This window comes from Halichoerus grypus, chromosome 2 (assembly GCF_964656455.1).
Source record: "Halichoerus grypus chromosome 2, mHalGry1.hap1.1, whole genome shotgun sequence".
Taxonomy (NCBI): Eukaryota; Metazoa; Chordata; class Mammalia; order Carnivora; family Phocidae; genus Halichoerus; species Halichoerus grypus.
Window position 1 is genome coordinate 74,115,597 of NC_135713.1, and position 27,570 is coordinate 74,143,166.

General features: G+C 33.1%; 1 protein-coding gene across 1 annotated transcript in view; it reads left to right on the plus strand.

The window, feature by feature from the left end:
• Window positions 1-26,944, plus strand: part of SLCO4C1 (solute carrier organic anion transporter family member 4C1) — a 70,466-nt gene extending 43,522 nt beyond the window's left edge. The window contains exons 4-13 of the mRNA XM_078067002.1: window positions 268-364; window positions 2,447-2,568; window positions 4,377-4,495; window positions 6,491-6,635; window positions 7,031-7,226; window positions 11,295-11,448; window positions 14,976-15,166; window positions 16,445-16,509; window positions 18,179-18,316; window positions 26,542-26,944. Of these exons, the coding sequence (XP_077923128.1) occupies window positions 268-364; window positions 2,447-2,568; window positions 4,377-4,495; window positions 6,491-6,635; window positions 7,031-7,226; window positions 11,295-11,448; window positions 14,976-15,166; window positions 16,445-16,509; window positions 18,179-18,316; window positions 26,542-26,702 (1,388 nt within the window). The 3' untranslated portion in view covers window positions 26,703-26,944. The remainder of the gene's footprint in view (window positions 1-267; window positions 365-2,446; window positions 2,569-4,376; window positions 4,496-6,490; window positions 6,636-7,030; window positions 7,227-11,294; window positions 11,449-14,975; window positions 15,167-16,444; window positions 16,510-18,178; window positions 18,317-26,541) is intronic.
• The last annotated feature ends 626 nt before the right edge of the window (window positions 26,945-27,570 follow it).

Genomic DNA, 27,570 nt, shown 5'->3' on the forward strand with positions numbered 1-27,570 from the left:
GTTTGATCCCTATCCAGCTGAATTCCTGAGAGGAGAGGAAATCCAGGTCTCCTACTCCCTAGTTATATTTATTTTTAAAATATTTTTAAGTTCCTTGACTTATTAACAAGTGGCACCATTCAAATTGTATTTTTTTTACTGAAAATGCATAACTTTGTTGTAATTCTAATCATTTCAAATTTTTACAGTAAAATATTTCCTCACTACTGTAAGACATTCATAGCAAAGTTGTATAGTTGACCATTTTCAATGTCTTTGTTCTTCTAGGAATTGGCTATTCTATGTCAATATTAGGCCCTGCTGTTGGCTATGTATTGGGAGGACAGCTGCTAACCTTGTACATTGATGTGGATTTGGGACAAAGGCAAGGCAATATCTATTTTTCTCTTATTTAAATTTATTTTATTTTAACGATGTTAACAGCATAGAACATTTTCAAAGTATTTGAAACAAAACTGAATACACACAATTTTTCTATAATGTTTTAACCGCACTACTTCATGAATTAATGCCATACCACCCCCTAGTATAATGCATTTATTCATAAATAAGGATGCTTAAAAGTCACCTGTGAAATTTTTCAACATACGTATCTAGGACCCCATGCATTGTTCAGAAAGAAGAATTTAATCAAAATTGGTTGTTTTTTTAGTAGACTTAGCTGGATGTAGACAGCCTGAAAAGCCTTGAGAGTCCATGATTCTCAGACTAAGTTCTGTAGTAGTTCTGATATGGTCAAGGAATCACAGTTCTGTGGTTTTAACTGTGGCCATAGAGGATAATAATAGGTAATGTTTATTTATCCCATACTATTTTATATATATCATAGATTTTGTGTGTTACTTTATTTTACATACCACTTAATTTAATCCTTTTAATAATCTTATTAGGTAATTGATACACAGAGGTTGGTAAGTGGCTAAGGCATGAATTCAAGGGGATCTTTTTGACTCCCAAATCCTCCTTTTATTTTTTTTTTTTATTTTTTTTTTTTTTAAGATTTTTATTTATTTATTTGAGACAGAGAGAATGAGAGAGAGAGAGCACATGAGAGCGGGGAGGGTCAGAGGGAGAAGCAGGCTCCCCGCCGAGCAGGGAGCCCGATGCGGGACTCGATCCAGGGACTCCAGGATCATGACCTGAGCCGAAGGCAGTCGCTTAACCAACTGAACCACCCAGGCGCCCCCAAATCCTCCTTTTAACCACTAAGTTACCTTCTCTTTTTCCTGAATATAGAGAAGTTAGTAACCTTTGGTGAGGCCATATTTTCTCATTTTACCACTAGGAATCAAAACTGCACAATCCTATGTGTGACTCTGAGTAATGAATAAGAAAATGTGGTTATAGATATGTGATTTGTTCTTTGAGCTGTTAGTCCCAGGTTAATATTTTAGAGACTATATAAAAAATGTACAGAGAAAGTCCTTGAAGCAGAGAGCTGACTTTTTAAGAAAGGTTTTTAAATTCAGTGGAGAATTACATGAGTTGTAGGAATGGTGTGTTTGGGGGAGAAACCTATTGATATAAAACTATGAGAATCATTATAAAGTACTGTTACTAAATTACTTTAAGAAGAACTTATAGCCAGACAGAGAAAGACAAATACTATATGATTTCATGTGTATGTAGAATCTACAAAAACACACAAAAAAACAAGCTCATAGATACGGAGAACAAATTCGTGGTTACCATAGGTGGGGGATGGGTGAAATGGGTAAAAGGAGTACAAAGTTCTTGTTGTAAAATAATTAAGTCATGGGATATAATATACAACATGGCAAATATAGTTGGTAATATTGGACTGCATATTTGAAAGTTGCTAAGAGAGTAAATCTTAATAAGTTCTCAAAACAAGAAAAACAATTCTGTACTATATGGTGACAGATGTTAAGTAGACTTAATGTGGTGATCATTTTGTAATATATTGAAATATTGCATCATTATATTGTATACCTGAAACTAATATAATATTGTATGTCAGTTATACCTCAATAAATAGGTAAATAAATAAAATAAATGAATTTTACATTTAAATGAATGCCTTAATCGAAGCACAGTGTATGGGCTTTTAACATCGATCAGTGATTTGCTGTAAGATATACTCAGTATAGTAGAGAAGAAAAACTTAGCCAAAGTTAGGTAAACAATGTTCAGAAATTCTATGTATGCCTACAGATATTCAGCATACCTGTATTTACTATTAAATATTTTGCACTTCTCTGTCATGTTGCCAGTTGAAATACTTTGTAAACCATTATTCTTATAGATCTCATTTATGCCTGCTCTCTGTTATCTGATTCATCACAATGACTCAACTTAAAATGTTGGATACTATAATACTATTCCCCTATATATGCACTTGAATTACAAAGTCTGTACTTATCATAACTGCATTTTAGTGAGCAAGGTAGAGTTGACTTTTACATTTTGTTTTTCTGTCCTATAGCATAGCTATCACTGAAGATGATCCACGATGGCTGGGGGCGTGGTGGATTGGATTTCTTCTGTGTTGGCTCTTTGCTTGGTCTTTGATAATACCTTTCTTATGCTTTCCAAAACATTTACCAGGTAAGCATATTTTCTTCAAAACCAGGGAGTTTTATTCCAATTCTGGGCCAAGAGTTGCTTATAATTTCTAAGAACCCTAGAAAATTCATTGTTTTATAGAATTTCAGTTGTCTTCCTATATAAACTTTTGAATATTTGTCTTTAGGAAATTTTGGGTAGCTATCTTAATACTCATGGTTTTCCTTTATTTCCAATTAATAAAAGCAATAAAACTGTATATATTCACTTTTTTACTATAGATATACTTAATAATATATTATAATAACTTAATATATTAATAACTATGTTAATATATTATTATGTTAATATTATATATACTATACAATATTATATAACATGTTAATATTTTGTTTATATATATATATATATATATATATATATATATACACACACACTTAATAATAAATTTGTTTCCTGTGTGTTATGTGTTATCTGGAATCTTGCTTTATGTATATGCAAGATATAGGATCTTTCAAACTATTAGTTTGCATCAGTTCCTCACTAACCAACAATCAATCTGCCTTAAATCATTGATGTTATTTGTTGATGAGAGTACAAGTACTTTTTTTTCAATTGTCACCAAAGTAATACTGCAGTATACTCATTTTCTTTTTTTTTATTATTATGTTACGTTAATCACAATACATTACATCATTAGTTTTTGATGTAGTGTTCCACGATTCATTGTTTGTGTATAACACCCAGTGCTCCATTCAGTATGTTCCCTCTTTAATACCCATCACCAGGCTAACCCATCCCCCCACCCCCCTCCCCTCTAGAACCCTCAGTTTGTTTCTCAGAGTCCATAGTCTCTTATGGTTCGTCTCCCCCTCCGATTTCCCCCCCTTCATTCTTCCCTTCCTGCTATCTTCTTCTTTTTTTTTTTTTTTTCCGAGAGCAGAAGAGATGCACTGCCAGCAGGCTGCTAGGGCCATAGGCTTCTTTTTTTTTTTTTTTTTAAACATATAATGTATTATTTGTTTCAGAGATACAGGTCTGTGATTCAACAGTCTTACACAATTCACAGTGCTCATTTTCACCATATTTCAATATTAGTTTGCCTAAAAAAGAAAAGATTAAGAGAAAAGAATATCCATTCCTTTCTCTGTAAAATTTTGCTTCTATATAACCATGTGGTTCAAATACATTATCTGTCGAAGTATTTTTCTGTAGGCAGAAATTAGTTAAATAGCTGTTCCTATTGTTATGTATAACAGGATAGATGATTAACTTTTCGGAATGGGCAGAAGAAAAGTTGACAGAGTAGAAATAGGTGGACTCATTGATTTCTTTCTACCCTGGGCCATCCAACTTATAATTCCATATATTGACTGTTTTCTCAGATTTATTGACAGTGCCATTATTAAAAATCAAAGGGTCATGGTAATACATGGTAAATATTTCATTTGCAAAGCATGTTAGAATAAAAGAATGTAAAGGAAAAGAGCCTCAAACATACTTCATTTAATATATAATGGATGATGGATGAAAAAGCGATCCATTTTAAAGGAAGAAAAGAATTTAAGAGATATTTGTAAATAAAGGGAATAAATATGTCATTGGAACAAAATTGTCTCATTTTAATATCTAGACTGATTGGAAGTTCTTTAGCTAATAGGAATAATACTAGCTCTCAGGACAGACAAATTACAGACATAGATAATTTGTGCAATTTGGTTGATAAAGAGGAACTGGCTTCTTACGTTACAGAATTTATATATTTGTAGAAGTGTGTGTCAGTTAAAAAGTAAGCATTTAAAAAAATGAAGAATGAAGTGATAGAGCAAGTCCATTTACTATTTTTTTAGGTACAGCAAAAATTCATAGTGAAAGAACTTGCCAGACTCATCAGGAAAGGCATAGTTCCTTAAAACACACAGAGGAGAATTTTGGAACAAGTTTGAAAGATTTTCCAGCTGCTCTAAAGGTAAAATAACACTGTACACACACACACCCACACACCCTCCTGCACATATAGATAGGTAGATATATGTATATATTACATATATACATGAATAAATATATACGTATATTCACACAAATATTTTCATGATGCATTTTTGTTTGCCTATTTACTATAGTTCCAGCTCTTATAAATAAATGACTTCAGATTTAATTTTATTATGCTTTGAGTAAATGAGAACTATTCCAGGGTAGAACGGTTAAAAGAACATGAGTTAACTTATTGATATCAAATATCATTATTCAGTGGTTCCTCATTAGCGCTATAGCCAATCATTATTCCTTGCCATTTCCCTCATGTAATGGATCGATCAGTTATCACTGAATTGTAAATATATATTTGAGAATGTCAAACCAATATTTTTCCGTTGTGAAAGAAGTGGCAGTTAGTGGTTACTTGGTTTGAATTTGAGGTTGAAGAAACAAGTGTTCTGGTCTGTTCTGTTGTACTCCTCAGAAAAACGTTCTTTCCATTTAGCATCATAAAAGTTTTATACATACAGGAGTTTATAATTTTACCTTTTCAAGATTTGAAATTATTTACTTTTCAATTATTTTTATTTTCCCCCTCAAATGAAAACTTAAAATGTTCTAACTCCGTTTATCCCACCTTTCAACTCTCTGTTCTCTCCCATGCAGGCAAATTCTTGTGTTTTGCTGAGATTGTTCCAACTACTGTTTTCTTTCATAAAAATTTTATTTATTTTATAAATTCTTATGTATATTGCCATCAAGGGTTATTACTCCCTGCTGCTTTTTTTATTCCTATGGTTTCGTGCTTCGACGTCTAAATTCTCAGTCAGATCTCTCTGGGTACGGTATTTTATTGCTAGTTTTCCTCAGGCAGGATACCATCTGAGTATCCTTGAATACTAAATGATATTTTGACTAGATGGACACTTCCGGATCATATTCTTTTAGTCCCAGAAGTCTGTGGGTGTTATATTGCTCTTTTCTACTTAAATGTGTTGTAGTTGAGAAGTTTCATGTTAGTGTGATTCTTTTTTATCTCCATTTACAAATTCATACATTTTTTTCATTTATCTTTAATTTCAGGCAGTTTGTTAGGTTTTACCTCACTGTATGTGTTTTTTCATTAATCCTTGACAGAAATCCATTATCTTTTTTAATATGAAGATTTAAATATTTTCTGCTATTATTATTTTTAAAAAATAGTGAATGTTTTCATTCAGGTACTTTTTCTCCTTTTGTCGCTATTGTTATTCTTATGTTAGATCATCTGGATCTGACTTCTAACTCTCTATCTTGCCCCTTCATCACTCCTGTGTGTGGGTGTGTACATGTGTGTATTTTGTTTGATTGAAATTTTTTGCATTTAATATTCCAGAACTATAATTTGGTTTTACTTTATGGTTAGATAAATTGGATTTATTAATCTCTATAGTCTCCCGGATAAATGAAAAAGATTCTGAGAAGTCCAGCAATCCATATTTAAAATTATAACTACCTAAGGTTCTTAACTATTGAGTCCTTTACTTATGGAACAATATAAATTTGATGACTTAGAGACCATTCTCCTCTGTGCTTGTAGTTGAGTTCTTCATTTACTAGACATGGAAATTCAAAACACAGTAAAATAAATCAGACAAGGGGTAGATTTAATGTATGGAGATTTATAGTAGACTGGGGAAGGGAATCTTTCCAAGCTGGCTTTTAAAATCCTTTACCCAGTCCCTGCATATGATAAGGCACAATCACCCTCCTGATGAATCACCTGTCAGTTCTCTAGGTGTTGCACATATGAATGTTCTCAACATAGTATATATAAAGCTATTAATTTTCCATAGTTATGCTTTTGTACTGGAGAAAATGCTTAAATTTTATAGATAATTATATTGTATTTATTAAAAATTAGTCATTTCATCATGCTGCTATTCTAATGCTATATCTTGCAGTATAATCATAGTTATTCATTTGATGAACTATGTTTTTTCCTTAGAATTTGATACGGAATACTGTCTTTATGTGTTTAGTTCTTTCAACTGCTTCAGAAGCCTTAATTACTACTGGGTTTGCTACATTTTTACCTAAATTTATAGAAAATCAATTTGGATTGTCTTCCAGCTTTGCAGCCACCCTTGCAGGTAAACCATTTTCCTTTTTGTTTGAGTTTAATCTAATAATTTACTTTACCACATTAAATGTTTATTAGAATAGTGTATCATTTTAGATAGCCCACTTTTTAAAATTTAAACTATACTGATTTTCATACAAGTTTCTGATTTTCTGACATTAGTCTGTTGTATGAATGAGAATTACAGAGGCTGTGTAACTAAAGAGAATATTTGCTGATCTTAATATCCAACACATTAATTTTATTAATCTCTTGACATAACCACTATTTTATTTATAGGTTTCTAAATTGCATGATAGTATTCGTTAAAACAATACTGTGCTTGTTTTTGATGTTTTCCAATTGTCATATGAGTAACTGAGTACACTTGTATGTTTTCTCACTCTGTGTCTTCTTTCTCATCAGGGGCTGTTTTAATTCCTGGAGCCGCTCTTGGTCAGATTTTAGGTGGTGTCCTTGTTTCAAAACTCAAAATGACATGTAAAAACTCAATGAAGTTTGCTTTGCTCACATCTTTAGTTGCGTTTGCACTGAGTTTTGTATTTGTTTATGCCAACTGTGAAAATGAGCCATTTGCCGGTGTGTCTGAATTGTATAATGGGTAAATATATTTCAGTGCTTTTTGGTATTAATATCAGGGTTATAAATGATGTGCATATTTCAAAGTATATGCTTTCCTGAATCAAATAATGAAAGACTGGCTATATTTTATTTTATTATTTTTTATTTTTTGTTTTGTTTTGTTATCTTAGTCACCATACAGTACATCATTCGTTTTAGATGTAGTGTTCCATGATTCATTGTTTTCGTAAAACACCCAGTGTTCCATGCAGTACGTGCCCTCCTTAATACCCATCACCGAGCTAACCCATCCCAATTGGAAGACTTTTTCCTCTAAAAAATATGTACGTTTGTTTTGTTTTATTTCTTCACTTAAATAATTTACATCTTATTAAATGTTGGGTATTTATTCGGAGAACAATTAAGGAGCACCTGTTCTATCCTGGGTACTACGTTCAGGGATACAGAGATGAATATAACAGAGTCTTTGCTCTGAAGGGATTCACATCCTAGGGAGAATTTTACATTTTATATTGCTATTGATTTAAGTCTTTAAAAATGGAGGTGACTCCCTATGATGAAATTCATGTACTAGGTGGGTTGAAAATAGTCTAGGAGAGAAATTAAAATGAAGCTAGTCCTAGGTTATACTAATGATTATTGTTTCTACTTTATTTATTTATTTATTTATTTTTGTTTCTACTGTAGGAGTTCATGTTTATTGTAGAGAAATAAATGACTTTTTGTTCTGACCAGTAAACATGTTTTTAACCTATAAGTGATGTGATCATTTTATTTCTTTGCCGTGTTTGTTTGGTTTTGAAATCCTAAACCATGAGTTAGGGGATCAGGCAGGAGGGCGTTGCCCAGTGGTGCATTTATAGCCTGCATTGTTGCTTTAATGTTTCATTGCATGTGTTTGAGGCTGATGAGGGAGCTGGTACTCCATCCAGGTCAAGGACTCCACAGTTTTGTAGAATATGGCATTCAGAGAACCTAAATAGAATGTACTTTGTTTGGATGAGTTTGCCTGTAACAATTATGATTTGCAGGTGCTATGCATTTCTGTCATTCTGTTACATTAATGAGACGCTGAGCATTCTGAAGCAATGTTAAGTTCAGTTCCATTACATTTATTCAACATTTGTTGACCACATCCTCTGGCTGACCTTTAGGACAAAATCTCTACTCTAAAGGAGTTTACAATGCAGCAGGAGAGATTGGGAAACAAAATGGTAAATGAACAATGCATTAGGTAATGAGAGACATACAAAGGGCTATGAAATTCAAAAGAAGGAGAGCTTCTCAGTTTCCTTTAATAAGATTCAGGAAGGGTATGGGCTTGCATATCCTTTAAGGATAAAAAGAGCTTTGAGTAGAGAGAAAGGCAAAGGGAATATGTTAGCCATAAATGCTGGAAAATAAAGGCTAGGTCTTCAGGAACCAGTTTGAATGGGACTTAGGTCATGTGCCTGTAAATAAAAAAGTATCTGGAAATGTTGAATGTGGGTGGAGGTAAGCTCTGCAGACCTGAGGTGCACACCAACAAACTTTACCCAAACATATCCCGAGAAACCACTTGTTTTTTTGTATGTTCCTTTTAGAAGAACAGAAAGTTCTGGATAGTTTAACACTAGTTAATCACCTTGAAAAATGAATGATGTAGATATGAATCTGTTTGCTATTTTTTAACCTTAAACATGAGTTACTACCAAATAAGTTCTCTTTAGCCTATGGACAGGAAGGAAGACAAGTGAGAAGGTGCCAGTTTGAGGGGTGTGAGTGTTTAGATATAAATAGAGATAGAGTTTAATGTCACAAAGGAGGTGAGACATTGTCAGATTGTTTTTTTCTGTTTTTCTCTGTGGCTCCAAATTCTCAATTTTAGCTCTGCGTGCTGCATATTAAAATGTACATAGCATGGGCAGCTTAGTCAGTGTAGCCTCATCCAAGAAACACATGTATAAGAAAAAGTAGTATATGGAAAGAAGACTAGACTAAGAAGCTTAGTGGAAGAAAGAAGTTATGGAAATGTAGTTTCTAGTAGAGTGATCCAAAGAGTCTTTGCCCTTGCCATGTAATCACATGGTTAAAAACAGCTTTTTCGACTATGTACTAATAAGTTAGGCTTATTGATAAGTTCATTTAAAACCCTGTTAAACAGTATATATAAAAAACTTAAGATCAACAATACTGATTATTTCAGGGGATATTATTAGTATTTATAGTATTTTATATAATTTCATTCTTTTCTTTTTTTTTTTAAAGATTTTATTTTATTTATTTGACAGAGAGAGAGACAGCTAGAGAGGGAACACAAGCAGGCAGAGTGGGAGAGGGAGAAGCAGGCTCCTGACCGAGCAGGGAGCCCGATGCGGGGCTCAATCCCAGGACCCTGGGATCATGACCTGAGCCGAAGGCAGACGCTTAATGACTGAGCCACCCAGGCGCCCCTATAGTTTCATTCTTAAATGCTTAATATGGACACAGCAATTGAAAAGAGACTGTCATTTCTAGAATCTGTTAGTTATTAAAACTTCCTATGGTTCTTTTATTGCCTTGACAATCTTTAGGCAGTTTGGGTCTGTTTTGGTAATCTGTTGGTGGTGGTGATTTATGTTTTACTTTATACTTAGAACTTCATAAAATATGAAATATTGTAGTAAGTACACACAGTATTTTTTCTCTATCTGGTCTCTAGCTAGAATTTCTTTGCTTATCTGAAACAGCGCCTTAAAGAAACATACCTATTAGGATGTTGTAATAGGTTTAGGGAAATCTTTGCTTATGGTAGAAGAATAATTAGAGGATAGTTTGGGTTCAAATAAGAAATTAGCATTTAAATTCTACTTGTGATAAATGTGTTACTCATACATGAAAGTGTGCATTTATACACATGTATATATTTTTTAAATATTCAAAAATTTTAAAATTTAAAATATTTTATATATTTTTAAAATACTATGTATATATTAAGACCATTTAATAAACTTTGCAAGCATTAGCTATTTTCCTAATAACAGGTTCCACTTTACCTCATGCAGTAAATCCTTATAAAATATATAGGGTTAAGTGGCTTATATAGGTTTGAAAATAAGGAATATATGCTATATTTCTCTGTTTCTACTGAAGTTTGCATCATAGTGTCTTATATTTTCATGTTCTCAGTAGTCACTTATTCATAACGTGAGAATTATACATTGGAAAATTTAAATTTAAAAATGTTTGTGTAGAGGTTGTTTCTAGAATTGAAGGGGTAGTATTTTTCTAGTCGCTGTACTTCTCTATTTATATTGTAAGCTAGTTGTAAGTAGACCATAATGCTTTCTTTTGTGAGTAAAACAGTGCTTGATAAAGAAATCTAGCAGCAGCCTGTGGCAGGTATTCGTGATACCTAGCATAGGGTCCAGCATTTGCTCAATGTTTATTGGTTGAATGAATGAATAAATAGGGACTGGAGAAGTGTCTTTGCTTAAGGTAACCCTTTATTTTATCCAAGATATTGCATCCTATTAAGAAGCAGCATGGAACAGAACTGAGCCTGGGAACCAGGAATATTTGGCAAAGACAGAAAAGTAACTTAATCTATCTGGGCCCTAGTTTTTCCACTGATAAAATGAGTATGTTGAATACCATTATTTTATTCATGCTTCTAGGTTTAAAATTTTGCCCACACCCCAGGGAGATTTTTTGATGTCTGCAGACGTTTTGGTTGTCATAACTGAGGGTTGCTACAGAAATCTAGTGTGTAGAGACCAGGGATGCTGCTAAGCATCCTACAATCCACAAAATCATCAAGCCCCTCCCTGCCACCCCTTGAAAGAATAATCTAGTGCCAAATGAGAAACCTTGTTTTATTTGCTTACTCTGCCTATTTTTCTTATCACAGACATACATTATATAAGTATTGTTTATACTACCTCTCTCTCCCATAAGAAATTAAATTCTATGTGAAAAGGCAGACATTTTATTTGTTTTATTCTTTCAGTAATTAAATACATGTTGAGCGAGTAAATTGACTGAATGGCAAGATATAGCAATGCTACTGAACTGTTCATTAAAAGTTATAACGTAGATAATTTGCCCTTATTTCATTTCTTGTTCACAGGACAGGAAAACTGGGAAACTTGACCGCTCCTTGTAATACCAATTGTAATTGCTTGCGATCATATTATTATCCTGTCTGTGGAGGAGATGGAATCCAGTATTTTTCTCCCTGCTTTGCAGGTTGTAGAAATTATATTTCAAAAAGACATCTAAAGGTAACTTGTGTCTTCTACTTTACTTTAATGAGGCAGTGTGTTTGTATAAGTATGGATGGCCATCTTTATTCCTCCAGTGGAATTATGTAGTGCTTCTTCTTCCCTTGCTCTCCTACCTCCTCCATTCAGAAGCCAGAGGTAAAGTTTCAGTCAAGTTAGATGAATAAACTCTAGAGATCTGCTGTACAGCATTGTAACTATTATCAACAATAATGTAAGCTTTAAATTTGTTAGGAGGGTAGAGCTCATGCAAAGCGTTCTTACTTTAATTATGTGTGTATATATATATATATATATTTTTTTTTAAGCACCTGAGCACTCCAGCTGAAAAAGACTCTTCTTCCTTTATATCTCAGATGCATTGAATGTGGAAAAATCAATTTTGCAGTTATTCACATCCATCTTTGTAACATTACTTCTGTTATAGTAGTGAAATATTATTTACATTTTTATATTTTTTATTTTTTTCTCAGCCATACTTTATGCCCCAGAAGTCCGAGAACTTCTATTCTTACTAAATACTGTGTGTATAATGGAAGCACAATAAATATTTATTGCTTTGATATGATGCACCATGGGTTCATTTTAAAATACCCAAATCATTAATTCTCAAATACAAATTTACTTTTAATTCTAGATTAGAATGCATATTAGTTTACCTATATATGATTTTTTTAACAATTAAATGGTTTAAGAGAATCCAATAGAATTTTGTTGGATTTCATCTTGGCTAAATTTAAGAGTTTGGGGAAAAAATAACATTCAGATTATTTGTAGTACATATGTTATGCATTAATAGATAATGTGATAACTTTAAGAAGACCTGAGGGAAATATATACTATGATATAAGAGATCACAATGAATAAGATATATAAGAATTACATGACAAAACAGCACAATCTTGAGTATTTGAAATGTAGAATAATGAAATGGCATTCATTTTCCCATATAAAGAGAAGTTTAAGATTGCAAGAAAAGATTTCTTTGTAAATAAGTAGAAATAGATAATTGAAACGATCCGTAAAATTACTTCAGATTTCTTCTAAAACCAACATGGATGTGTTTGTGTGTGTGTGGTTATATACATTTGTATGTTCATAAATACATACATAAATCTATGTATGTGCATGTACGTATATATGCATATCTTTAATAATTTTATGTGCAATAAATACAGTAGAAGTTTGAACATACTAGGATTTGATCTTCCTGCAAGAAGTGTGAGAATATGAGAAACAATGTACATTTTTTCATATTACCTAGGTTATAGATTTTTTTAAATGATCATCTAAGAACACTAAAAAATATGACAGAAAAAAATTGTCTGTGGTGAATCATAGTAGACCTAATAGACTTGGATGCCATATGTGCAGTTTTAATCCTTGGGATAAAACTAATTAGATCATTACTGTTAGGTGCCTATGAAAAATAAAAGACATCAGGAAGATTTTTGAGCTCTCAAGTCTGAAGTTCATCATGCCTTCAAACCAGTAGACATCTGGGATTGCTTTAGTTTCAAAACAGGTTGAGAAAATTAGGTGTTTGTGTCAGTTACAAGGAATCGAATTCCACAAATGAGCATGATGCACATTATAGAATCAGAACTACCAGTAAGGTAGCTAACTGTTCCTTTGAGAGGCAGGTGTATGTAGGTATTATTTTCTTGTGTATAAAATATGATTAATAATTGTTACTGACTGACTCTACTTAGAAAAAGATCACAAGGAGATATTTGTAGGGTTTTACTCACATAACTAAAAACGTTAGAGACAAATACTATCCTGTATATGGAAACCTCCTCCCCAAAAAAGAAAAAAAATATCTAATAGCCAGAGCACATTTTAAATGGTATTGGTTATTTTGATATGATTAATTTGATATTTATATTTTTCTCCAAATACTGTAATTGCCATCTTAACTAGCAAATTGTCTTCTAGAGATTGTTTAGGAAAAACAAATATTTTGACTTCATATTTTCTATTTGTCCTGGCCTTTTCATGTCCATTTAGTCCATGTAACAACTCATTTTTTCACAGGATTTTTTTTTTTTCTTAATGACATATTTCAAATAGGCAAAATGCATTGATAATAGTATAGTAAATACTTATGTACATTTGTTCACAGAAATATTTGTCTTATATTTCACACTAGTGACCCAAACAACAAAACAGATATTGACTGACAGCTAGGTATAGTTATAGTGCAAGCAAAATTGTATACGTTTTTATGTAAGAGGTGTAAAATTACATCGAGATAGAAAATACTTTTATTTTAAAAATTTAAAAGGCTACATTTCTTCATTATTTGATATATCCCGTTGCTGAGCATGTAATATTCCATTGTGGGAGTGTCATCCACGTATTTGGATGTCCTGAATCAATACCAGTGGCCTTAGATTAGCTTTAGCACTGAAAAAAGGTTTCTGGCCTTCAGAATAATAAAAGGACCATTTCCCTTTGACTTCTTTGGCTTTACTCTAACTTTATTGAGACCTTAAACTTGTAAAAAGATTTATAGTAAGGATAGAATTGAGGTGTAAAAGACCTTTAAAAAATAATTATGCCTTACGAACTTCCTAAACTCTCAATTCTTTTCCTATAAAAGTGATACTTGTGATCTTTTAACGTGTTACCTTCCAACACTTTATATTATTAATTTATATGTATGTATATATTAAATAGTTAATATTTTATATTTACATATAAAATAGCTTTCAGGATAATGAAGTAATAACTTCTATTTTTTATTGTTATAAATATGTCATCTTAGAAGGCATATAGTTTGCTTTTGCTTTTAGTAAAACAATTACAAAAAGTTCAGAAAGTTATAGTAATTTAGTTGAAAGTAGTATTTTTTTTTCCTAGAGACTTGTGATGTATTAGTTGATTTGACTGTGGCACTTGTTAAAATTACAGTGTTCATCCTTTCAAACTAATGTGGAGAGTGAGATTGTCACTCTACATGCTTCTTTGCCTTCTTTAATGGAAAACTATTTGAAGTTATGATCCATTAAAAGTAGTCTAGAATGTGAGATCTGGTAATTGCTGTATTCTTGTCAATTTATATTATAAGTCATGAGTGAATAGTAGGTTACAATTTGAAACAATGAACACAAAACTCAAATACAGGCCATAAATATGGCCCCTTATTTTCACTTAATTTCTTAAAAGTTATTCTTTCTCAGCATTATTTGTTGTGTATAGATTAAGACTGTGTAAAATGTTTGCCATGTCTAGAGATCACATAACTTAAAATGATAAAATATGTTTTCAAGAGGGGCACCTGGGTGGCCCAGTCGGGTAAGTGGCTGACTCTGGATTTCGGCCCAGGTCATGATTCCAGGGTTCTGGGATGGAGCCCTGTGTTGGGCTCTGTGCTCAGCAGGGAGTCTGTTTGAGGATTCTCTTTCTCCCTCTCCTTCTGTCCCTCCCCCCGTTTGCTCGCTCTCTCTCAAATAAATAAATAATCTTTAAATATATATTTTCAAGATAAGTGCTTTCAATATTTTCTTGTCTAATATTTCTAGGTATATTACAACTGTTCCTGTATTGAAAGGAATATAGAAATGACACCTACTTTGGCAAATTTTGATTTTGAAGCTAAAGCTGGAAAATGTGAAAATCGATGTGCAAAGTTACCCGTTTTTCTTGGCATTTTGTTTGCTACAATTATCTTTACATTTATGGCTGGTACTCCTATAACTGTGTCCATCCTAAGGTATATATTATATTGTGAAATTTGCCATCCCTAAGACATGTTGGGTGAAAAGAAAATGGACTCAAGGGTTCATTTGGGGTTTCTATTGACCGCTAGTTCCAATACTAATTCGGTTCTTTTAAGATCATTAGTTCTGTGGCGTGGAAAACCTATTTCATTGATCCCCAGATGAATGAGGTTTAAATATGATTATGTATGTGAAAATGTCTTGATGTTGCCTACCTGGAATATACTTGACTTTAGTTTCTCTGCCTCTTTCATGACCCTTCAGTTGAAGCTGTTGGACTGTGTTTGAGTATGATGGAAATGCGGTGCATTCCACATATGTCAGAATCAGAATGACAGAATTCTACCTTATGTAGTAGGTGCTGTGATAATTCAGCTTTCCTGTAAACAGTGCTCTGCTGGATGAGAAGCTAGCTGTCACCTGGCTCTTAACAGTGTTTTGAGCTTCAAGTTGCTCTTTCTCCTTCTACATCACTTGATAAAACTATTTTCTGTCTGTGCTGTCATAAGTTCATCAGCCTTTCTATGTCTTTCCTAACAAATTCTAGCTTTTTTACTCTTCAGTTTTTGTTCCCTGATACTATCTTTTCACACACTTTTTTGTCAATTGGAAATTTTAGAGATTCTGTCTAGAAATACTAAATAGTCTGTTAACATTATCCTACGTGGACATTGGAGTTGTTTAGAGAATTAAGAAAATGCTTTTTTAAAACTTCATTTTTGAAAAATTATCTGCATTACCTTTCAACTACATGTTGATCCCTTTTATCTCCTATCTAATTCTTGGGTGCCAGTGTCATGTTTTATTCATCTTTGATAACCGTTACCTAAAATCAGATTGAGCCTCAGCAACTATTTTACATTGACCCAGATTTGTACCTTATCCCATAGATGTGACTTCTATCTCAAAGTTAGTAAGTTAGAGTAGGAATTATTTGCTTGTGACTTAAGGGATAGTTAAAAATAAGTCTTATTAATAAATGTCCTTTCTTTTTTACATTTGTTACAGTTCATACATATTCAATACATTTGTTAAACTTTATTTGACCTTTTTTGGTGTTACTTACATTTGTAGGGTTTTTCGTTCACATTTTTCTTCTTTTATAATTACAGAAAGGTTGAACTGTATATAAGCTGTTACAAATAGTTTATTTAATGCACATAACATTTATTTTAATCTAGAAATGCTAAGCTGGTATAAAAATAAATTTGCTCAAAGAGCAAATATACGATACAACCACTTTTGGTTTAATATGTATTTGTTATCTCCAGGTGTGTTCATCACAGGCAGCGGTCCCTAGCATTGGGAATACAGTTTATGCTGCTTCGATTATTAGGTATGCTCTTTTTCTTAATTCATTGGTGACTGTTGGTTATTTTTGTTCGTTAGTGTTATTGGTTTACTCACATTATGTGCCAAGAAAATAATTAATTTAAATACCATGGAAAACTGCCTAATTGTCATTGAAGAAAGCTGTTTTCTAATATTGAAGATATAGTATTATTTATATATCACATAAGAAAATAATGACTTCACTTTTCACCTACCTAATTGGTTAACTGTTGTTTCCAATTCTGTTACAAATATAACTTTAAAGAGTATATCATATTTATTTAAAGTACAACATAAGATCATGAACACACGTTTAAAAATAGAGCATAGTAAAATACGTAAATTTTTTTCTATTCATGTAAAGCCCATTACCAATATAAATTATGATGAAATCTTATTTATAGCTATGGTAATTCCTTTTCTCCCAGCATTTATCTCCATTTGGGACATAATTATATTTTATTAGAAATGAAAAATAATGAGTTAAAGTATTTAAATGAAACTTTGGCATAGATATTGTGGCTAGTTGAGAATTGTTGAAAGACTTTATGGAAATTTTTATAAGATTCCAGATGTAGAAAGAAGTAGAAGGACAGAAGTACTGTATTATATACATAATTATATGTGTATATGATTATACCCACAATATTATACAGATAATACTGAGATCATTTATGAAAACAAAAACCAGAAGCAGGGACATTAGAGATCACTTGGACCAGCTTTCCAATTTTCAGATGAATAAATTAAGGCTCTGAGAGATTTAGGGATTTGCCCATAGTTAAACAATTCATGGTGAAAAAGAAACTAGGAAAATGATATCCTTACTCTCAGTCCAGTGCTCCTTTGACTCTTTATCATGCTGCAGGTCATGAAAGAACGGGCTGGATGTAGTTGAAATCTTTGTCTAAGAAATGTATTTGATTTGTAACAGTTGGAAACTCCTTAAATATGTGAAAGTTTATTACCTCATGACTTCATGCGAGGGAGGGGGTATGTTTGAGATAGTATTCATGTTGGTATGAATGTGTGTGCCTGTGTGTGTGCATACACATGTGCACTCTCATGCATGCACTTGCACATACACATAACACATATCAATAATTTCGATTTTTAAAAAGTAGAATAGCTAGGGCCCCTGGGTGGTGCAGTTGGTTAAGTATCTGATTCTTGATATTGGCTCAGGTCATGATTTCAGAGTCATGAGATCAAGCCCCGTGTCGGGCTCTGAGCTTAGTGAGGAGTCTGCTAAAGTTTTTCTCTCCCTCTCTGCTTCCCTGTGTTCACTCTCTCTCTCTCTCAAATAAATAAATCTTTAAAAAAAGTAGAACAGCTAATTTCAAAGGCATAGTCATTAAATTAGAAAAATTAGAAAAGCAGTGGATTAAAATATTTACTTAGCTAAGTGTTAACCCAATATATGCCAGATTTATTATTAAAATAACTTTCTGAGTTGATTAGAAATATATAGTAATTATTTAATTATTTTAGAATGTTTTATCTATATTTCTTTCTAGCACTTTTACTTGCACATGACCTGATTGATCTGTGTATGGACAGATTAGTTCCTAGTCTTATTTACATAAAATATATTTATAAACATGTATATAAAAACCTGTTAACTATAGACTGTAATCTTTACTGATTGTGTATTTCACATATAATTCTTCTAGGCACAATACCTGGACCAATTATATTTGGTGTCACAATAGACAGCACATGTATTCTGTGGGATATTAATGAATGTGGAGCTAAAGGAGCTTGCTGGATTTATAATAACATCAAGATGGCCCATATGCTAGTAGCCATAAGTAAGTGGTGATTTCTTGATAACTTTAGATTAAATTTATGATGTCGAGAGAAAAAGATCTTGCTGTTACTTAAGTTTTGTAATGTTCAGTCTGTGCTCTTGGGCTTTCCTGTAGTTCTGAAGCAGAGATCATTTATCACAGCAAGTTATGAAAGACTTTAATGAGTTGTAAGGCTCAGTCTAAAATAGAAGAGAATAACATTTTAGCTTTCATAAAATCACATACACTTTTTTTAAACAACTTCTCTCAAAATTTTTTTTGAATGTCTAACAAAAAGCTAAAAGACAATTCTGAGAAACTCTGGAATGATTGTCATCTAGGTACCTGGGCTTTGGAAAGCACTTAGAGCTGAGGTAGGAAGTATCCTTTGGCTCTAAAGCATGTTGTAAGAAATGTTTTTATAGTTTAAAAGGTTAGCTATGATGTTTAACCCTTTTTGCTTTTGGTAGTCTGTCTTAGATAGTCTTGGTTAAACAATAAATAACAATGAAGATTGAGGAAATAGACCAATATATCTATTTTGTAAGAGTTAATATTTAAAAATTTAAAAACAACCTAAAATTATATATTTAAATTAAAAATAGAGGTAGAGGTTTCAAGATGGTGGCACAGGAGGACCCTAAACACATCTCCTCCCATAAACACAACAAATTTATAGCTACATGTAGAATAATTTCTGAAGAAAAGGATCTTAGCACTGAACACAGCACCCCATAACAAGGGACAAAAGAGATGCATGGAGTAGGGTAGAAAAGGCAGAGACATGGCCTTGCCCATGATCTTACCCCAGACATGATAACTCCACAATTGGGAGGGATCCCAAAAACAAAGAGTGTTTCTTCAACGAGCGAAGGGGTTGAGTCCCACAACAGGCATTCTGACTCAGAGGACTGGCACTGGAAAGACAAGATCTCCAAACATCTGGTTTTGAAAATCGATAGAGATTAAGACCAAGAGAAACACAGAACTATAGGGAACAGAGATTCCACTCTTAAAGGGTTCATGTGCAAACCCACTCATCCTGAGATCCAGCACAAAAGCAACAGAATGAAAGACACCCAGACCATAAGCACAGAAGACCCACTTAGTAATTTTAAAGTGGCTGCTAGAGAGGCAGGAGCCTGCAGGGGTTTTATCCCGGGACAAAAGCCCTGGCGGGCACCATTTTTGTAGTCTTATCCTAACTTGCTGGTGACAGAATCAGGGTGTGCCATTTTCCATGCCCTTCCTCCAGCCTACTAGCACCAGAGGGCATACTCTGTCCATCCTGCCCTGTAACCAGACTGGACACATACTCTGCACCCCACCCACCCTGTGCAGAGATCTAGCCACAGTTAGGATGGGCAAGCTTCCTGAGCTCTATCCTTCCCATTTAGCAGCCAAGATGTAAACATGTGGTCAGGTTCCCTGAGCTCCACCCCCCTAATGTAGCAGACAAGCTGCAGCTGGATCAGGTAAACATTCCAACCCTGCCCTATTTACACAGCTACCAAGCCAAAACTGGGCTGGGTGAGTACCCTGAGTCTCACCTATCCCATACAGCAGGTGCATCCCTATTATAGACAGCTAGGACATGCAGCCCACATGAGGGATGTCCATAGAGGGCCTGGGTCTGTAACCAAGGAAGACTGTGTTTTTGGGCCACATGAAGCAGCTCTTATACAAGCCCACTACCTCAAGACTGAAAGAAGTAGCTATTGTACCTAATGCATATAGATAAACACAGAGAGACAGGCAAAATGAGAAGACAGATTCCAAACCAAAGAACAAAGCAAATCCCAGGAAAAAAGACCTTAAGGAAGTGGAGATAAGCAGTCTACCTGATAAAGAGTTCAAGGCAATGGCCATAAAGATGCTCACCAATTTTGAGAAAAGAATGGATGAACACAGCGAGAACTTTAACAAAGAGGTAGAAAATATAACAAAGTACCAAACGTAAGTTATAACTGAACTAAAAGATACTCTAGGGGTTTCAGTAGCAGAATGGATGAATTAGAGGCATGAATCAGTGAGCTGTAAGACAGCAATGGAAAACACTCAGAGCAGCAAAATGAAAATAGAATTAAAAGACGAGATACCTTGAGGGACCTCTGGGACAGCATCAAGTGGAATAACATTTCCATTCTAGGGGCCTCAGAAGGAGAAGAGGAAGAAAAGGGCTAGAAAAATTAGTTGAAGAAATAATGGCTGAAAACTTCCCTAATCTAGAGAAGGAAGCAGACATGCAGGTCCAGAGTTCCAAATAAGATGAACCCAAAGGTAAATACACCAAGAACAATTATAATTAAAATATGATAAAGGTAAAGATAGAGAATCTTAAAAGCCTCAAGAGAAAAAAAGTTACATATAAGGGAAACCCAATAAGGCTATCAGCAGATTTTTCAGCAGAAATTGCAAAGGGCAGAAAGAAGTGGAATAACATTCAAAACACTGAAAGGAAAAAAACTGCCACCAAGAATACTCTCCCCAACAGAATTGAAGGAGAGATGAAGAGTTTTCCAAGTAAGCAAAAGCTAAGGAAGTTCATTACCACTAAACTGGCCTTACAAGAAATGCTAAAGGGACTTTTCAAAGCTAAAAAGGAAAGGCATTAATTAATAAAACATGAAAATAAAAATCTCAGAAGTAAAGGTAAATAAATAATAGAGGTAGTAGATAAGCCTCTTATAATGGAAGTGTTAAGGGTGAAAGATAAAATTAGTAAAGTTAATTTAAAATACAATAATTAGTTAAGGGAACATAAAATAAAAAGATATGTGTCATCAAACATCTAAAACATGGAGGGTGTGAGTAAAAGTATCAAGATTTGAAATACGTTCAAAATTAAGTTACCATCAACTTAAAAGAGACTGTTATATATATGTTATATGTGAACTTCATGGTAATCACACACATAAAAAAATTATGGTAAATACAGAAAGGAAAAGAAAAAGGAATCTATACATAACACTAAAGAAAATAAACCACAGGGGAAGAGGGAAAGAGAATAAAAAAGGATCAGAGAGAAACTACAAAAACAGCCAGAAAACAGTTAACAAAATGGCAATAAGTACATACTTATCAATAATTCCTTTAAATGTAAGTGAATTAAATTCTATAATCAAAAGACATAGAGTGGCTGGATAAAAAAACAAGACCCTTGTATATGTTACCTATAAGAGACTCACTTAAAATCTAAAGATGCTCACAGGCTAAAAGTGAAGAGATAGAAAAAGACATTCCATGAGAATGAAAATGAAAAGAAAGCTGGAATAGTAATACTTACCTCAGACAAAATAGACTTTAAAACAAAGACAGTAACAAAAGACAAAAAAGGGCATTACATAATGGTAATGGGATCAACAAAAACAGCATTGTAAACCCATCATAGTAGCACCTAAATATATAAAGCAAATATTAACGGTAGTAAAGGGAGAAATAGTAATATAATAATAGTAGGGGACTTTAATACCTCGCTTAGATCAATGGATAAATCATCCAGATAGAAAATCAATAAGGTAACTTGGCCTTAAATAGATCAGATGGACCTAATAGATATATACAGATATATATTCCATCCTAAAACAGCACAGTACACATTCTTTTTAAATGCACATGGGACATTCTCCAGAATAGATGACATGCAAGGTCACAAAACAAATCTTAATAAATTTGAGAAGATTGAAATTATATCAGGCATCTTTTCTGACAAAAAAAATATGAAACTAGAAATCAGTTACAAGAAGAAAAGTGGAAAATTCACAAATATGTGAAGATTTAAAAACATGCTACTGAACAACCAATGGATCAAAGAAGAAATCCAAAAGAGAAATTAAAAAAATACCTCGAGATAAATAAAAATGGAAACAGGATCTTCCAAAATTTTTGGAATGCTGCAAAAACAGTTGTAAAAGGGAAGTTCGTAGTTATACAGATACAGGCCTACCTTGAGAAACAATCAAAATCTCACGGGGCACCTGGGTGGCTCAGTTGTTAAGCATTTGCCTTCGGGTCAGGTCATGGTCCCAGGGTCCTGGGATTGAGCCCCACGTCAGGCTCCCTGCTCAGCGGGAAGCCTGCTTCTCCCTCTCCGCCTGCTTGTGTTCCCTCTCTTGCTGTGTCTCTCTCTGTCAAATAAATAAAATCTTAAAAAAAAAAAATCAAAATCTCAAACAATCTAACTTTATATTTAAGGGAACTAGAAAAAGAAGAGAAAACAAAGCACAAAGTTCTTAGAAGGAAGAAAATAATAAAGAGCAGGACAAAAATAAGTGGAATAGAGACTAAAAAAGCAATAGAAATGATCAGTGAAACTGAGAGCTGGTTCTTTGAAAAGATCAGCAAAATCAACAGGCCTTTAACTAGATTCATCAAGAAAAAAGAGAGCCCAACAAAATCAGAAATGATAGAAGAGAAATTACATGGACACCACAGAAATACAAAGGATCATAAGAGGATATTATGAACACTTACACACCAGCAAATTAGACAACCTAGAAGTAATGGATAAATTCCTAGAAACCTATAATCTTCAAGACTGAGTCTTGAATAAATAGAAAATCTGAATAGAAAATAGACCAATTGCTAGTAATGAGATTAAATCAGTAATCAAAAAACTCCCAGCAAAGGTCCAGGTCCAGGTCCAGATGACTTCATAGGTGAATTTTACCAAAAATTTAAAGAGTTAGTACTTATCCTTCTCAAATTATTGAAAAAAATTGAAGAGGAAAGAACACTTCCAAACTCATTTTATGAGCCCAGCATTATCCTCATATTAAAACCAGACAAAGACACTACAAAAAAGACAATTACAAGCCAATATCCCTAATGAACATAGATACAAAAGTCCTCGACAAAATATCAAACTTAATTCAGCAATATATTAAAAGGATCATACACCCTGACTAAGTGGGATTCATTCCAGGGATGCAATGTTTGTTCAACACCCACAAACCAATCAGCGTGACACATGACTTTAACAAAATGAAGGATAAAAATATGACCATCTCAAAAATAGAAGGAAAACATCCGATAAAATTCAACGTCCATTTATGATAAAAGCTCTAGCCAAAGTAGGTATAGAGGGAATATACCTCAACATAATAAAGGCGATATATGACAAAGCCACAGCTAACATAATACTCAACAATAAAAATCTAAAACTTTTCTTCTAAGATCAGGAACATAGTACGAATGTTCATTCTCACCACTTTTATTCAACATAGTATTGGAACTCCACCAAAAAACTATTGGAACTAAAACAAATGCAGAAGTTGCAGGATACAAAATTAATATACAGAAATCTTTTGCATTTCTCTGTACTAACAGCAAACTATGAGAAAGGGAAATTAAGAATCCTTTTACAGTTGCACCAAAGAGAGCCCAGAACTAAACCCACATTTATATGCTCAATTAATCTACAATAAAGGAGGCAAGAACATTCAATCGAGAAAAGACAGTCTCTTCAATAAATGGTGCTGGGAAAACTGGACAGCTACATGCAAAAGAATGAAATTGGACCACTTTCTTACACCATACACAACAGTAAACTCAAAATGTGTTAAAGACTTAAATGCAAGACCAGAAACCATAAAACTCCTAGAAGAAAACATAGACAGTAAGCTCTTTGACAGCAGCCTTAATAATATTTTTTTGGATCTGTCTCTTCAGGCCAGGGAAACAAAAGCAAAAATAGACAAAGGGACTACGTCAAACTAAAAAGCTTTTTTGTACAGTGAAGGAAACGATCAACAAATGGAAAGGAAAACTACTGAATGGAAGAAGATACTTGGAAATTAGATGGCCAGTAAGGAGTCAGTATCCAAACTATATAAAGAACTTACACAACTCAATAACAACAACAACAAAAGCAAACAACCTGATTAAAAGACAGACAGAGGATCTCATAGACATTTTTTCAAAAGAAGACATCCAGATGGCCAACAGACAAATGAAAAGATGCTTATCATCACTCATCATCAGGGAAATGCAAATCAAAACCATAACGAGATACCACCTCACACCCCTCAGAATGGCTATTATCAAAAAGAAGAAATAACAATTATTGGTGAGGATTTGGAGAAAAGGAAACTCTCATGCACTATTGGTCAGAATACAGACTGGTGCAGCCACTATGGAAAACAGTATGGTGTTTCCTCAAAAAATTAAAACTAGGACTACCATATGATCTAGTAATTCTACCTCTGGTTATTTCTGGGTATTTATCTGAAGAAAACAAAAACACTAATTGAAAAGGATGTATGTACCCCTATGTTTATTGCAGCATTATTTAAAATAAGATATGAAAGTAACCCAAGGGTCAATTAGTAGGTGAATGGATAAAGAAAATGTGGTTTATATATCCAGTGCAATAAAAAGAATGAAATCTTACTATTTGTGACAGCATAAATGGACCTAGATGGTATTATGCCAAATGACATAGGTCAGATAAAGACAAATTATGTATGATTTCACTTATAAATAGAATCTAAAAAAGCCAAAAAAATGAAACAAAACAAAACAAACAGACTGATGGATACAGAGAACAAACTGGTGGTTGACAGAGGGGAGTGAGCAGACAGGCAAAATAGATGAAGGAGAGCAAAAGGTACAAATTTCCAGTTATAAAATAGGTCACAGGGACGTAATTTACAGCATAAGATATATAGTCAATAATATCATAAGGGCGCCTGGGCGGCTTGGTTGGTTAAGCATCCGACTCTTGAATTGGCTCAGGTAGTGATCTCAGCATCGTGAGATTGAGCCCCGAGTTAGATTCTGCACTGATCCTGAAGCCTGCTTAAGATTCTTTCTCTCCTTCAGCCCCTGATCTTTCTAAAAAAAAAAAGTAAATTAAAAAAATAGTATTGTAATAACTTTGTATGGAGACAGATGGTAACGACCTATTGTGATCATTTCATAATGTTTAAAAATATCAGATTACTCTTGTACATCTGAAACTAATATAAGTTGTACATCAATTATAATTCAATAAAAAGAGAAATCCTAGATGAACATACACACATATATGTATGTATTATTACATAATGTGTGATTTTCATTGTGTGTATTTTGGCACATGTATCAAGAGAGCTTATTAATCTTAATGCATTTAAACCCAGAGAATGGTGTCTTAATTTGTAATGACAAAATAATAAAATACCCACTGAAGAAATAAATACATAAATCCAAAAATGTAATGGGGGGTAAATATTGGCTAGAATAGGCAAAATTAATCTTTTCACAACTTTTACTTGTTGAACCTTTTTTATTCACTGTGTTTTTATGTTTAAAATATCATTTAATTGGTTATGCATGTACTTTTTGACCAGAAGATACAAATAATGAATTGTTCCCCTTTCTACTCTGTGGTGAATGTGAGAATTTTTTTTCCCCAAACCATATATACCTTTAAATTTTCTAAAAACATTAATCGTGGTAGTACCTGCCTAATTAGTCTTCCTGTAAATCTATAAATGCTTAGTTCAATTAGAATTCATGTTTTTCAAACACACATTTTGAGTAAAATACTAATGGCTAACACAAATTATGTACTGAAGAAACTATATTGTGAGGCCATTTAGTTTATTCAACTGTCACTTAAATGCTTATACTCTGGCCAGGAATAGTTTCTCTTTATATAGCCAAGCTCAAAATCAGAGTCCTTTGAAAACAAAACTTGTGCAGTGAATCTCATTGTTTCACATTTTTAGTTGATACTTAAATTTGGTTGAGTATTCAATATGGTATATTTTATGGAGGCTTTCTCCTAAGAACCCCAAAGCCTTTTTATTTTTAGAATTATTTTCCATCATGGACATGAAAATTCTACAACTTATTATTTAGGTTCAAGGATATTGTAAGCTATTTTATTTTGTCATTGACTTCATTTCTTGCAATTTTTTATACATATGATGTGGTGTTAATAAAGCTAGAAGTAGAACATAGATTTATTTAATTGTATATAATACTTTATAAGAATGTACAATCATAATGAAGAAAAGAATAGTTATTGTACAGTTTTAATGTTTAGAAAGAAAATTAAGGTCTAGTTCATTGAATTGTATAGAAATATTTTGCTGAAGAATATCACCTCTCTAAAATTTTAAAAATTTAAAACATGGAACTATGATGCATATACTCCTCTTTAAAGTAGGTTTCTATTTGTGAGGAATTTCTCAGTGAGAATTCATTTTTCTAATACTTGAAGGCCCAAATGCATGATTAATTTTTGTTTTTATATTTAGGTGTTACTTGTAAAACTATCACCGTTTTCTTCAATGGGTGTGCAGTCTTTTTGTATAAGCCGCCACCATTAGGCACAGATGTATCATTTGAAAATCAGAAAACAGTTGTGAGTACTGTTTCAGTAGAATGTGATCTCAGCAATACAGGAAATGAAGGGTGAAATAGAAAAAGGAGACTGTTTTACAGCTGGAAAATTGGCCATCATTTGTAAGAGTGCACATTGCCATTGCAGCAGTATCTACCCAATATGGACAATCACATTTTAAAAGTTGGTATTTTATAATTAAATGTGTTTTCTGTACATTTATGGACTTGTTTATTTTTGTTTTAACGTAAGAAACAGACCTGTGCCTTCAGAGCCCACCAAAAGCCTCAGAACACACACAGACACACACACACACACACACACACACACACACACAGACAGACACACACACACACAGACACACACACACACAGACACACACAGACACTTCCCATTGTCCAGCTGTGAAATAACAAGATAATAAACTAAATTAGAAAAAATAGCCAATTATTAGTTAAAAGTTTACATTTTAAAGACAAAGTGACATTTCTGTTCTTCTTGCAACTTGTTTTATTTTAATTATCATTGCCAGTAGTTTGGGCTTATTTAGGAAAATTTGTGGTATAAAAATGTAAACTAATCAAATTTATGTGATGATTTTTAAGAACTATTACTATTACATATTCATGAATTTAAAACTAGCTATTTTGTTTTTAAATTTATATACACTAGTCTGTCCTTTATCATAAAAGGTTACTGAACTATTAAAATATAGGTTGATTATCTTCTTTGTGTCCCAGTATATAGTGAATTCAGAAATAGCATTACATATGCATATATTCTCAAGAATTCCCGGAGGTAATTTGCTAATCTTGCCTATTTTTAACACTTTAATGATTCCAAGACAGTATTCAATTATATGTCCTCCAGGAAAAAGTACCAGATTCAGTAAAGAAAAGTGCCAATTATATATGAAAAGATTTTTTTAATGGCTTAGGTGCAT